The sequence below is a fragment of the Piliocolobus tephrosceles genome, chromosome 14, assembly GCF_002776525.5.
Source record: "Piliocolobus tephrosceles isolate RC106 chromosome 14, ASM277652v3, whole genome shotgun sequence".
Lineage (NCBI taxonomy): Eukaryota > Metazoa > Chordata > Mammalia > Primates > Cercopithecidae > Piliocolobus > Piliocolobus tephrosceles.
In genome coordinates this window covers 7,290,720-7,305,693 of record NC_045447.1, presented here as the reverse complement: position 1 = coordinate 7,305,693, position 14,974 = coordinate 7,290,720, and the positions used below count along the sequence as shown (strand labels likewise).

The 14,974-nt window shown below is 52.4% G+C and overlaps 1 protein-coding gene across 1 annotated transcript in view; it reads left to right on the top strand.

Moving 5' to 3' along the window:
- The window catches only part of LAMC3 (laminin subunit gamma 3), an 86,029-nt gene that overhangs the window by 8,136 nt on the left and 62,919 nt on the right, over positions 1–14,974 (top strand). Inside the window, exon 2 of the mRNA XM_023217220.2 lies at positions 10,135–10,439. Coding sequence (XP_023072988.1) covers positions 10,135–10,439 — 305 coding nt within the window. The remainder of the gene's footprint in view (positions 1–10,134; positions 10,440–14,974) is intronic.

Genomic DNA, 14,974 nt, shown 5'->3' with positions numbered 1-14,974 from the left:
CAGCCAGACACCTCTCGGGAGGGGAGCTTGGAGCCACTTAAAAGGTAGCTGGCAGCTAGAAGCGTGATCGGAAAAAGTCAGTCACTGGGACTTCATGCAAAGGAGCAGCCTCACGCCATAGGAAACATCCCAGCTTTTCCATCCTTGCCAAACCAGGAGGCGAGAGGACGCAGCAATATCACAGAGACACAGAGGGGACTTTTTGTTACGAGAGTTAATTAGAGGCTGGACGTGGTGGCTCACGCCTGTAATCCCAGCACTTTGGGAGGCTGAGGCTGGTGGATCACTTGAGGTCAGGAGTTTGACACCAGCCTAGCCAACATGGTGAAACCCCGTCTCTACTAAAAAAAAAAAAAAAATTAACCAAGCATTGTGGTGGGCGCCTATAATCCCAGCTACTTGGGAGGCTGAGGCAGCAGAATCGCTTGAACCAGAGGCAGAGGTTGTAGTGAGTCGAGATCAGACCACTGCACTCCAGCCTGGGTGATAGTAAGACTCTATTTCAAAAAAAAAAAAAAAAAAGAACGGGTCTGGTGGTTCAACCTGTAATCCCAGCACTTTGGGAGGCTGAGGTGGGCGGATCACCTGAAGTCAAGAGTTCGAGACCAGCCTGGTCAACATGGCAAAACCCCATCTCTACTAAAAATACAAAAATTAGCCAGGCATGGTGGCGTGCGCCTGTAATCCCAGCTACCCAGGAGGCTGAGGCAGGAGAACCGCTGGAACCCGGGATGCAGAGGCTGCAGTGAGCTGAGATTGTACCGCTGCACTCCAGCCTGGGCAACAAAGCAAGACTCCATCTCAAAAACTAACTAACTAACTAACTAACTAACTAACTAAATAAATAAAAGAAAGCAGCTTAATCCATCCTTTGTGATGAAAAGGTTTTTTCCAAAGGCAACCAAAAGGCTGGGAAAGGAGTGGCCCCAAGATTTTTTTTTTCCCCCTGTTGTCGGAGTCTCACTCTGTAGCCCAAGCTGGAGTGAAGCGGCACAATCTCGGCTCACTGCAACCTCTGCCTCCTACGTTCAAGCGATTCTCGTGCTTCAGCCTCCCATGTAGCTGGGACTATAGGTGCGTGCCACCATGCCCGGCTAATTTTTTGTATTTTAGTAGAAACGAGGTTTTACCATGTTGCCCAGGGTGGTCTCGAACTCCGGAGCTCAGGTGATCCGCCCGCCTCGGTCTCCCAAAGTGCTGGGATTACAGGTGTGAGTCACCATGCCCGGCCCCCAAGATCTTTTAAACAGCAACGAGACTTAAAACCTGCAGCCCTAGCCCAGCCCCTCACAAGCTCCAGGGGCTAATGAGGCGTCTGGGTGATTGAGACAGCTGTGTTCCTATCAGGAAGGCCAAGCCAAAGTGTCATCCTCAACTGTTAGCTGGTGGTGACACTGCTTGGGAGTACTTGGCTTCCCTCACCTCCAGGCCACCCAATACGCTGTTCTCTGTGCGTAGAATTCTGTTCCTTCTGCTCTCCTCACCTGTCTGGCTCCCATGCACCCCTGCTCATCCCACCAGCTTACTAGACCACATGCCCCAAACTTACTTCTCATCACCTCCTCCCTCTCCATGCTCCTGCCAGCCTGAACTACAGGCTTCACCACGAGGTGGCCACAGCTCTGCCAACATCCTGCCTGGTGTGGAATGCACCTTCTCCTCACCTTCCCTGGCTAATGGCTGCTCATCCTTGGAACCATAGGATGCCTTGTTGATGCTCCCACAGCCTCCCTGGGCTACTTTGGCCTGTTCTATAAAGACCTGTCTGTCTCGGCTGGGCATGGCGGCTCATGCCTCTGATCCCAGCACTTTGGGAGGCTGAGGCAGGCAGATCACTTGAGGTCAGGAGTTCGAGACCAGCCTGGCCAACATGATGAAATCCCATCGCTACAAAAATACAAAAATTAGCCAGGCTTGGTGGTGCATGCTTGTAATCACTGCTACTCAGGAGGCTGAGGCAGAAGAATGGCTTGAACTCAGGGGACGGAGGTTGCAGTGAGCCAAGATTGTGCCACTGTACTCCAGCCTAGACAACAGAGTGAGATTCTGTCTCAAAACAAACAAACAAACAACAATAACAAAGACAAGACCTGCCTCTCTCTCCCTACCTGTCACCTCCCCTTGGGGCAGGTGCCATGAATCCTTATTGCTGAGCATGGCACCTGCCACACAAGAGGTGCCCAATAAATGCTTGCCAGATGAATGAGTAGATTCGAGGCAGGATTTGTACCTTCAAGGAGTTTATAATCCAGTGAGAGAGTGGAGACAGCAGGTAGTCCTGACAGTATGGGACACTGTCCCAAGTGTGCCTGGGAGTCATGATCCCTGCATGAGTCTCTGTTTAACAATAGCCAGCATTTTGTAGGCACCTGCTGTGTGCCAGGTGCTTTGCCAAGTGCTTTACACGCACTGTATGGCTGAGATCCCCAAATGCTTCATTTACTAATGAGGAGTCAGGCTGAGGGAGGAGAAGGACTTCCTCAGTGTCATGCCCAAAGTCACTGCTCAAAACCAGGGTGCCCTTCTACTCAGGAGTCCATGGGACCCCAGAGAGAAGGGACTGCCTAGGAAGGGGGTGAAGGGGCTTCTGGTGCCCATGGAGACATGGAGGTCCCACCCGCCCCCCTCCCGGTCTTCACCTGCTGGCTGAGCCAGCAGCTGGGCACAGCAGAGCATCCCCCACCAGCCGCCCCGCACCGCCCAAGCCAAACAGCAGGAGCGCCAAGTTGCATCCTCTCCAGCCAGCTGGAACATAAAGCCCATCAAGAATGACACCGGGACAGTCATAAAAATCAAGCCGGCCCACATCCGGCACTGACCAAGCAGAATGAGCTCAGTATGAAGAGGCTTATTTTGGGAAAATGGAAACAAAACAAAGCCCTTTAATTAGAGCCATCTGGGGAATAGCGGCCTGGGGAGTGGGGCGGGAAGGGCTAGAGTGGAAAGTTGAGCTGGGAATGCATGGGTGAGGCTGCCCTGCCCACCTCGAGCATTAGAACCAGGCGGTGAGCTGCTACCAGCCTACAGGGGAGTCACACACAGCAGGGTCCCTGAGCCCCATCTGGCCACCCACTGTTCCTGTTCTTCCTCTCCCAGGCGAACTCTTGGCAATTCTGGGTGTGGTGACTCCCTGTGAGGAGCTGGGGACTCCCCATGGCCATGACACCAGATACCACAAGACCCTGGCTGAAACAGGGCTAGGCTCCATCACAGCCCTCCCATCTTGGCACTAAGTCTAAGCCCCAAATGTGAATCAAGATTGCCAAGTCTGAAAAAACAAAAAGATTGCCAAGTGCTCCTCTAACCTGGGGAGACCAAACAGTTTTCCTTGGATTGATTGTTGCCTAGGACTTTGTGTTAAGAAGGATTCTGAGGTACAGTCTGAGCTGAAACATGACTGAGACATGACTGCACGTTTGCAAAGAGAGGTGGCAGGGCATTCCAGACCATTGCAATAAGTCAGGGAACAGACGAGGGGCCGAGAGGTGACAGAGAGGAGGGCAAACACACGGAATATTCCAGTGAATGAGCTAGTGATCTGGAGAATACCGAGGTCACTCGCTGAGGATGGAGGTGATTCACCAGCTTCTTGTTTTGGTGCATAGGGAGACTAGGGGAGGAAGGAAGATGCCTTTATTTTTCTTCCCCAAATACATGTAACACAAACGTGGAGTCTGGCTTTTGATTCTTTTGGGTATGTCCCCAGAAGTGGGAGTGCTGGATCGTATGGCAAAAAAAACAGGCAGGGCGCAGTGGCTCAAGCCTGGAATCCCAGCACTTTGGGAGGCCGAGACGGGTGGATCACGAGGTCAGGAGATCGAGACCATCCTGGCTAACACGGTGAAACCCCGTCTCTACTAAAAAAAACAAAAAAAAAAAAAAAACTAGCCAGGCGAGGTGGCGGGCGCCTGTAGTCCCAGCTACTCGGGAGGCTGAGGCAGGAGAATGGCGTGAACCCGGGAGGCGGAGCTTGCAGTGAGCCGAGATCGCACCACTGCACTCCAGGCTGGGCGACAGAGGGAGACTCTGTCTCAAAAAAAAAAAAAAAAAAAAAAAAACTATTCTTAGGTTTTTTGGTGTTTGTTTGTTTGTTTCTCCCCAAATGGACCAAAGAGTCACTGGCTTGCTTTTAATTAGCTTTCACTTTTAAGCTTTTGTAATCAACCAGGTGAGGATGGTAGGAGATATTTCCCAACACTTCTCATGCAAATTCACATTGTAGGTTCTTGTTTGGAGTGACACAGGCTCTTCACTGCTTACAAGGTTATTCTTGAGTTGTAAAAATTCTCTCTCCATGCTTTTTCCTGTATTCCTCTGTTCGATCTCGGCTGCCACAGAAAGCAGAAAGCAGTCAGAGAGAAAGCACAGGGACGCTCTTTTTATATCTGTAGTGGAAACCTTAGCTGACAGTAACTGCTCTGGGGCTGTCAAATAGATGCATTGTTTTTAGTGTTTTCAGGAACCACCAGTTTTCCATAGCGGCTGCACCATTTCACATTCCCACCCACAGTGCACAAGGGTTCCAATTTCTCCATATCCTTGCCAACACTTGTTATTTTCTGTTTTTTTTTTTTTTATAATAGCCACCCTAATGGATGTGAGGTCCAATTATACATATATATATATAACTGTGTAGGGAAAAACTCCTCAAAATGTGTTTTTCCTCTGCTCTCAGACCACAAGCATCATCAACACAGAAGACTTCTTTTTTTTTTTTTTGAGACGGAGTCTCGCTCTGCCACCCAGGCTGGAGTGCAGTGGCCGGATCTCAGCTCACTGCAAGCTCCGCCTCCCGGGTTCCCGCCATTCTCCTGCCTCAGCCTCCCGAGTAGCTGGGACTACAGGCGCCCGCCACCTCGCCCGGCTAGATTTTTATATTTTTTTTTTAGTAGAGACGGGGTTTCACCGTGTTAGCCAGGATGGTCTCGATCTCCTGACCTCGTGATCTGCCCGTCTCGGCCTCCCAAAGTGCTGGGATTACAGGCTTGAGCCACCGCGCCCAGCCCTAACACAGAAGACTTCTGTGACCAAATGTGTGGGGTTTTCCCCCACACAACAAGCAGCGGTACCAGCTGGGTGTCCTCTAATTCAGTTCCAACACAATCTAGTCAGAGATAGCATCAGATCCCACAGGTTAAGAGCTCAGTCCCCAAGGCTGTCTTCCACCACACACACCAGTCGCAAGTCAAGAAACCTCAGAAACTTCTGACAGACTAGCTTCAAGTTCCCATGACCCCTTCTTTGGGTTCAATCAGTTTGCTGGAGCAGCTCGCACAACTCAGGGTAACAGATGGACCGGTTTATTGTAAAGAATATCGCAAAGGACATGGATGGAGAGGTGAGCAGGGTGAGGAACGGTGAAGGGGCGGGAGCTTCCATGCCCTCCCTGGGTGCCACCCTCCAGAAACCTCCCTGTGTTCAGCCGTCCAGAAGCTCCCTGAACCCTGTCCTCGGCTTTTTATGGACGCTTCATGCATCAGCATTGCTTCCCCTGGGTATAGGGTGGGACCCTTTCCTGGAGGGTCTTAAGACCCACAGTCAGAAAGGTAGGGGAACTTTAGAGTGAAAGGAGGGCAGGAGAAGGCAGAGGCCTGCCCCTGAGGCCCAACACACCCAACATTCTAACAAAAGACCATAAGGAGGGCTATAGGAGTCATAAGCCAGGAGCTGTGGATGAAAACACACACACACACACAGTGTGTGTGTGTGTGTGTGTGTGTATATATTTTGTTTGTTTGTTTGTATAGAGACAGGGTCTCACTCTCTTACGCAGGCTGGAGTGCAGTGGCACCATCACGTCTCACTGCAGCCCCTACCTCCTGAGCGCAAGCCATCCTCCCACCTCAGCCTCTCAAGTAGCTGGGATATGCAAGCCACTACACCCAGCTAATTTTTAAATTTGTTCTTATTTATTTATTTTTTGTAGGTCGGGTGTGGTGGCTCACGCCTGTAATCCCAGCACTTTGGGAGGCCGAGGCAGGCGGATCACGAGGTCAGGAGATTGAGACCATCCTGGCTAACATGGTGAAACCCCGTCTCTACTAAAAATACAAAAAATCAGCCGGGTGAGGTGGCGGGCACCTATAGTCCCAGGTACTTGGGAGGCTGAGGCAAGAGAATGGCGTGAACCTGGGAGGCGGAGCTTGCAGTGAGCCGAGATGGCGCCACTGCACTCCAGCCTGGGCGACAGAACCAGACTTCTGTCTCAAAAATAAATAAGTAAATAAATAGAGACAGGATCTTGCTATGTTACCCAGGCTGGTCTTAAACTCCTGGGCTCAAGCGATCCTCCAGCCTTAGCCTCCCAAAGTGCTGGGATGACAGGTGTGAGCCACTAAGCCCGGCTTGGAACACCTTTATTACCCTGTACCTATTAGCAGTCACTTTCTGTTTCCCCCCAATCCCCGTCCTGAACCCCTATCCTGTGACAACCACCTGTCTTCTTCCTGTCTCTGTGGATTTGCCTATTCTGGACATTTACGTGGAATCCCATAACATGCGGTCTTTGGTGATTAGCTTCTGCCACTTAGTGTAACGTTCTCGTGGTTCATTGTTGTGGTGGCTTGTGTCAGCACTTCATTTCTTCTTGTAGCCCCATCATATTCCATCATATGACATACCACGTTTTATTGATTCATTCATCAGTTGGTGGGCATTGGAGTTGTTCCCACTCTTCGGCTGTTATACAAAGAAAGCTGCTGTGAACATCTATATGTACGTTTTGTGTGGATGTATGTTATGTGTTTTCATGTCTCTTGAGTATATGCTGAGGAGTGGAATTGCTGGGCCCTGTGATAACCCTGTGTCTAACATTGTGAGGAACTGCTGGGCTGTTTTCCAAAGTGGCTGCCCCATTTTACATTCCCATCAGCGGCGTATGAGGGTTCCAATGCCCCCACTTCCTCACCAGCACTTATTATTATCTCTGTTGACACTAGCCAGCCTAGTGGGTGTGAAGGGGATCTCATTATGGCTTTGACTTGCATTTCCCCGCCGGCCAATGGTGTGGAGCATTTTTTCTTGTGTTTCTTGGCCATTCATATATCCACTTTGGAGAAATGTCTATTCGAAACCTTTGCCGTTTTTGTTTTTTCTTTTTTGAGATAGAGTCTCACTGGGTTGCCCAGGTTAGAGTGCCAGGTTCTCGCTCGGTTGCCCAGGTTTGAGTGCAGTGGTGTGATCATGGCTCACCGCAGCCTCAACCGCTTGGGTTCAATCAGTCCTCCCACCTCAGCCTCCCAAATAGCTTGGAGGCACCGGCCGCCGCGCTCGGCTCATTTTTTATATTTTTTGTAGAAATGAGGTTTCACCATGTTGCCCTGGCTGGTTGCGAACTCCTGGGCTCAAGCAATCTACTTCCCCTTTGCCTGTTTTTAGTTGGGTTATCTTTTTGAGTGGTAAGCATTCTTTATATATTGTGGGCAAGTCCCTTATCAGATATATGATTTGCAACTATTTTCTCCCACTGTGTGGGTTGCCTTTTTATTTTCTCGGTAGTGTTGTTTGAAGGATAGAAGTTTTGGTTTTGATTAAGTCCAGCTCATGTATTTTTTCTTTTGTTACCTGTGCTTTTGGTGTCATTTCTAAGAAGGCTCTTCTAGCACAAAGTCCCAAATATTTATTTACTCCTCTGTTTCTTCTGAGAAAGAAGTTTTAGCCTTTTTTTTTTTTTTTTTTTTTTTTTTTTTAAGACAGAGTCTTGCTCTGTCGCCCAGGCTGGAGTGCAGTGGCACCACCTCAGCTCACTGCAACCTCCACCTCCTGGGTTCAAGCAATTCTCCTGCCTCAGCCTCCTGAGTAGCTGGGATTACAGGCATCCGCCACCATGCCTGGCTAATTTTTGTATTTTTTTTTTTTTTTTTTTGAGGCGGAGTCTTGCTCTGTCGCCCGGACTGGAGTGCAGTGGCCGGATCTCAGCTCACTGCAAGCTCCGCCTCCCGGGTTTATGCCATTCTCCTGCCTCAGCCTCCCGAGTAGCTGAGACTACAGGCGCCCGCCACCTCGCCCGGCTAGTTTTTGTATTTTTAGTAGAGACGGGGTTTCACTGTGTTAGCCAGGATGGTCTCGATCTCCTGACCTCGTGATCCGCCTGTGTCGGCCTCCCAAAGTGCTGGGATTACAGGCTTGAGCCACCGCGCCCGGCCCTAATTTTTGTATTTTTAGTAGAGACGGGGTTTCACCATGTTGGCCAGGCTGGTCTCGAACTCCTGACCTCAGGTGATCCACCCGCCTCGGCCTCCCAAAGTGCTGGGATTACAGACATGAGCCACCGCACCCAGCCTTTTAGCTCTTACTTAGAGTCAAGATGTTTTGGGAGAAGACTAGGATGGCTTGTCCTTGACACCTAAGGAAGATGGTGATGGCAGTGGGCAGCCTCCTGGGGGTCTCTGGGACCAGGGATGGAAGGGTCAGAGAATAGAAGGCCGGCCATGGGGAGGGGACTGGGTGAGTTCTGTGCTGCTCTGGGGAGTGAGAGGCTACTACCAACGGTAGAGATGCAGGAGGGACTCCCTGCGTGGGCCATTCTTCCCTTCATTCATTCATTTCTGCACCAACACTCAATGAATGCCTGCCAGGTATCAGGCACCTTGCTAGGTGCTGGGGTGTTAGAGATTACCAAAGAGACGCCCGGTGCCGACGATGAGGAGCTCTGTCCAGGGTGGGGAGCCACTGCTGAGCAGGTAACTCTGCAGGAGGCTAGCTGTAGGGTCACATTGCGGGAGGCCCCCTCCCCTGTCTTGGGGGGATGTCAGGGGTGTGGATTAGGGCTTAAGGTTGAGTTGGGCTTCTGTGAGGAGGAGGTACCTGGATGGAATCCTTAACGTAGGAGGGTAGGGGGAGATGGCGGCATTTCAGGCGGTGGGGAAATTGCCTTTTAAATTTAGGCTGTACTTCCTTCTTATTATTGAAATCATACCCGCTCTCAGCGTAGACGCCAGATACTTCCCAGCTCGAACTGTGGAAGGCGGGAGTTCTCCCGCGCCCGCACCCCAGCCTCCCTCTCCGCCTGACTGTCTGAGCCGTTTCTGTTCCCTGATGCATCCTTATCTCCCAGCCCTGTGCCTGCACTGCCGCGTCGGGGTTTTTCTCTTTTTAGGCATTGCCTGTTGACATCCCATGAGGGAAGGGGAGGAATTGGGAACCCCCTTCCCTCTACCACAGCCATCCTTCCTACCCCAGGGTGGCTGAGTTATTGTGATGGAGCCGGGTCTGCTGTTGAGGACGCATCCAGGGTGGAGCGCAGGGCAGGCAGGTGCATAAAGCCTGCAGATCCCCCAACTGGGTGTCGGGGGCATGTGGGGGAGTGGGGCTAAAGCCCAGGGAAGGGAGAGGCCTCTGGAAGCTAGGGGTTCAGGGAGCAAGCAGAGGGGCTCAGGAGGAGGCCAAGGCAGGCAAGGGAGAGGAGAGCAGGTGGAGGCCCCGGGACAAGGGACTTTTGAGGTGATGAGCATGATCAGAGGCCCAGAAAAGGAGGTGTGATCAGGGGCCCCTGGCTGTGGCCACGGGGGGCTGTGAGTGAGGTGACTTTGCAAGTACAGTGTCTTCTGTGGAGTGGCCCAGAGAAGCTGAATTGTAGTAGGTTGAAGGTTGAGTTGGGAGATGAGGCTGTGGGGCAGTGGATTTACACCTGTCTTAGGAAATTTGGAAGATAGAAACTTGGAGCAATAAGGGGTCCAGGGAGGATTTCGTGAGGATTAGAAGATCTGTAGTCATTGCAAGGGAATGAGGCCAAAGGCACAGTGCAAGGATCGGCTTTGTTGGGGTACATTAAAGAAATAACTTTCTAACAGTAGAGCAGGCTTTCTTAGAATGTGGCAACATCCCATTGCTAGAGATATTTGAGCAAAAAGAGATGGCTGCCTATCAGGGGTGTTGCAACGGAGATTCCTGTGCAGGGTGGCAAGTTGACCTGGAAAAGGAACAGCAAATACTTGGGAAGCATGCGGGCATTGTCCTTCCCAGTGCTCCAACAGGCATCACGAATGGAGGGTGGCGTGCCCTGTCCAGAGCTCTAGACAGCTTCCAATGATCCATCCATGCTAGTGCATGCAGTACAGCCATCTGCCCTCCCCGGACCAGGATTCCATTCCTCCCACCCCTTCCATAAAATGGGCCCTGTCTTCCTGGCTGCAGGGAAGGCTTACGAGATCACGTATGTGAGACTAAAGTTCCACACCAGTCGCCCTGAGAGCTTCGCCATCTACAAGCGCAGCTGCGCCGACGGCCCATGGGAGCCCTACCAGTTCTACAGCGCCTCCTGCCAGAAGACCTACGGCCGGCCCGAGGGCCAGTACCTGCGCCCTGGCGAGGATGAGCGCGTGGCCTTCTGCACCTCCGAGTTCAGCGACATCTCCCCGCTGAGTGGGGGCAATGTGGCCTTCTCCACCCTGGAGGGCCGGCCCAGCGCTTACAACTTCGAGGAGAGTCCTGGGCTGCAGGTCAGAGAGGAGTGGGGCTTGGGGCGTCGGGACGGGAGTTGGGATTGGGTCATGGCAGTAGGAGGGTCTGATGTGCCAGGACACACAGGGTGGGGGACCTGCAAAACCCCACGGGTTTTTTTTATTTTATTTTTTTTCTGAGTCTTGCTCTGTCACTCAGGCTGGGGTGCAGTGGCGCAATCTCTCTTCACTGAAACCTCCGCCTCCTGGGTTCAAGCTATTCTGCCTCAGCTTCCCAAGTAACTGAGATTACAGGTGCCTGCCATGTCGCCTGGCTGATTCTTTTTTGTATTTTTAGTAGAGACGAGGGTTTCACCATGTTGGCCAGGCTGGTCTTGAACTCCTCACATTAAGTGATCCACCCGCCTTAGCCTCGCAAAGTGCTGGGATTATAGGCGTGAGCCACCACTCCTGGCTGACCAGCAGCACTTTCTGTGATGACGGAAAGTGCCTCTAGCTGCACTGTCCCATGTGGTGCCGCCAGCCACCATGAGATGTGGCCAGTGCAGCCGAGGAACTGGATTTTATATTTTATTTAATTTTAATACATTTTAACTTAGATAGCCACATGTGACCAGTGGCTGCCATGTTGGAGAGACTGCTGCGGGGTGGCGGGAATGCACATGCTGTGACCAGTGTGGTGCTTGGCATGTAGGGCGTACCCACCCATGCTCTGGAAATACGTGTGCATGACAACTCCCCCCTGTCCTTGTCCTCGCGGTAGAGAGGCCTGTGGCCATGTCGGTCCGTTCAGGGCCCTCCAGTTCAGCCCACATAGGTCCACCCAGGTGTGTGGACCTGCCGGTATCGGCACCCATCTGTGTCCACGTTGCTGTGTGTCCATAGCTGTTTATCTACACACAAGTGTGTTGGGCAGCTCTCCAGTCCACTGGTCCCCAACCCCTGACTGCAGACTGGTACTGGTCCGAGGCCTGTTAGGAACTGAGTCACAGCAGGAGGTGAGTAGCAGACAGGCGAGCATTCCAGCCTGAGCTCCGCCTCCTGTCAGATCAGCTGCCTGTGGCATCAGATTCTCCCAGGAGCCACTGGGTTGCGTGTCCTCACGAGAATCGAATGCCTGATGGTCTGAGATGGAACAGTTTCATCCCAAACCACCGGCTACCCCGTTCGTGGAAAAAATTGTCTTCCATGAAACCTGTTCCTGGTGCCAAAAAGGTTGGAGACTGCTGCTCTAGTCCATTTCCCCGGGTTCGGACCCGAGACGTGTCTGAACCCGGGGAACCTGCCCTCTCCTCCCCTCCAGACTTTCAGAGCATCTCCTTTGCCCATCTGGGATAACGAGGGAACCGGGGTTAGAATCCTGCTTCCAGAGGGGACACTGAGACCCAAAAAGAAGTTGCATCCTGCCAGCAATGTGCGGCATGAGAACACATGGAACCAGCTGTGTCAGGGTCCCCAGGACCACCCTTGGGTTTAGTGATTCACTATAAGGACTCACAAAACTCAGAAAAGCTGTGAGGCTCAGAGCTGCAATATTTTGCAATGAAAGGCTACCGGCTAACATTAGCCAGGGGAGAGGCGTACAGCCAGGTGACGGAGGGACCAGGCTCTGAGCGTCCAGCTATTCTCCCAATGCAGTGGAGTCACACGCACAGCACATACTTCCCCAGAGCCACATGTGACCGTGTGCACAGAGTACTGCCAACCTTGAAGGCCAGAGTTTTATTTTTAATTTTTTTTTTTTTCTTAGACAGAGACCTCGTCTCACTATGCTGCCCAGGCTGGTCTCGAACTCCTGGGCTCAAGCGATCCTCCCACCTCAGCTGCCCAAAGTGCTAGGCTTAAAGGTGTGAGCCACCACACCTGGCCTGAAGTCCAGTGTTTTTACTGGAGGTTGGCAGTGTAGACACAGCTGACCGCCTGTGTGGCTGACCTGTCTCCAGCCCCTCCAGAGGTGAAGCCGATTCTGTGTGGCCCAAGGCCCCCACCGCAAATCAATTTATCGGCATAGACTGTGTAGTGTGGCCAAGGGAAGTCACTCTTACCAGGTGGGACATCCAAGGATATGGAGGTCACTCCCTTGGGTCCAGGGCAAAGGGCCAGGCCCCTCTTCAGGCAAGCCAAATCCTTTATCACACAGAACCACATCTCCAGACCTCCAGGCCCTGCTTATCCCACTAAAAATGTACACATGTCACCATGATTTTGTTTACAAATTACAATTTCTACTCCATGGGCTCCAAAGCTCTGTAGGTTAGAAAACGTCAGCTGAGATCAGATGAAGACAGGCAGGGAGGGCCGGCCCCTGCTCCCACCTGCGTCTGTGCAGCCACCACCCCGGGGACATCCTTGGCCGTTGGAGGTTTTCTGTCTCGTTGCCTCATGTGTTCTGGACACTGTCCCTGATGGAGAGATGATCTTTTGAGAAATGTCTCCCCTGCTGCTTCTGGATATAAACCAAGAGCAGAGCAGGACAAAGAGAGGCAAGTCTACCTTGCTCTTTTCTCCTGATGCTCCCCTGGACACATTTAGGGGGCAGGTGCTTTCTCAGAGGACACAGAGCTTGGAAGGAAGGATGTGGCTGCTGGGTCTTGGGCCCCCCTGACCCCCATGGAGCGGCCTAGGACTTTGGAGGAGAAGGCCGACCTGGCTGTTGCAGAGTAAGACCGCCAGAGTTGAGTGGCCGCCTGAGCACCCCTTGGACATACAGCCCAAGTTGTGCACCTCCTGCTTCTCCTTAATACCACGGCCTGGGTCCTGGGATCCATCCAAAATCGACTCCAGCACCCACTCATAGCTTAAGCTGGAGTTCCAGTGCCTGGGGTCAGTGGGGCTTGCCCTAAAATGACTTTTTTTTTTTTTTTTTTTTTTTGAGACGGAGTCTCGCTCTGTCGCCCAGGCTGGAGTGCGGTGGCCGGATCTCAGCTCACTGCAAGCTCCGCCTCCCAGGTTTATGCCATTCTCCTGCCTCAGCCTCCCGAGTAGCTGGGACTACAGGCGCCCGCCACCTCGTCCGGCTAGTTTTTTGTATTTTTAGTAGAGATGGGGTTTCACTGTGTTAGCCAGGATGGTCTCGATCTCCTGACCTCGTGATCCGCCTGTGTCGGCCTCCCAAAGTGCTGGGATTACAGGCTTGAGCCACCGCGCTCGGCCATTTTTTTTTTTTTTTTTTGATACAGTTTCACTCTGTTGCCCAGGCTAGAGTGCAGTGGCACGATCTTGGCTCACTGCAACCCCTGCCTCCAAGGTTCAAGCAATTTCTCTTACCTCAGCTTCCCAAGTAGTGGGACTGCAGGTGTGCGCCACCACACTGGCTAATTTTTGTATTTTTAGTAGAGACAGGGTTTTGCCATGTTGCCGCAGCTGGTCTTGAACTCCTGGTCTCAAGCGGTCTTGGCCTCCCAAAGTGCTGGAATTACAAGTATGTGTCATCGTGCCGGGCTCTAAAATGACCTTTAAGGCACCAAGACATGCCCCCTGCAATTGAGGCTAAGGCTTCTCTCTCCCAGTGTCCATCCTATGTCCCAGAGATTTTGACCCCACTCCTTTACTGCCATTGTACTTGCAGACTGATGGATTGGGTCACAGGCCAGGAAGCAGAGGCAGGAGACCTTGGGCAGGTCACTGCTGTCTTTGGGCCCCACTGGCATGATAAGGTGTTGGGGTAGACACAGGAAGGCAGACCAGCTTCGTGGTTAAAGCTGGGACCCTGGGATCAGGTAGACCAGAATCCCGGCTCTGCCATGCACGGGCTGTGCAACTTGGAACAGAACAGTTACCCTCTCTGAGCCTCAGTCTCCTCATCTCTAAATGGGGTTAATAACAATACCTACTCCAGGGTTACTGTGAGGCCCGAGCGCTAACCACACAATATGCGTCAGTAGCCGCCGCACCTCCTAGCTCTGACTTCCAGTTGGTGTGAGTTCTCCACGTGGCGCTTTTTTCTGGAGAAGGAAGCGTCGCGGTGCCTTCAGCTCTGGACTGCCGGGCTTCCCCACCCCAGGCCTTAGCTCCTTGTTCAGCAGCCGGTCCAGCAGCATCAGAACCTGGGCACTTGTTAGAAATGCAAGCTCCCCGGCTCCACCGCTGACCTCTGAATCAGAAGCTGCACTTTAACCAGATCCCTGAATGCACGCTGACCTTTGGGAAGTGCATCCTGGGGTGATCCGGGCCTGCGAACTCAAACACAAGCTTAGCTTGGTGCAGAGGCTGCCACTTTAGTGTTTGGGTGCTGGACCCCTCTTCCCGGCCAAGGCATCCTCCGGCAGAGTCCCCGGGTGCCCGGCGGTAGCTCCAGTTGCCGAGCTCTGGGGGAGCAGGAGGGTCTACAGGCCTGAGTCACGCTGGGGCAAAAAGACGACCTGCCAGGAGCTCATTTTCTGTACTGATGGGCCTGATTGCTAAAGCGGGGGCTCCTGGGCGGAATCAAAACGCTGATTAATATTTAGCTGGAGCCGCTGCTGATGGTAACAGCAGGCAAATGAAAATGTCAGCCTTCACGTGGGTTTTCCCCGACTTCCCCTCCACGCTCTTCCATGGGGAAGCTGCTCGTTCGGGAATCAGCAGGTATTTCT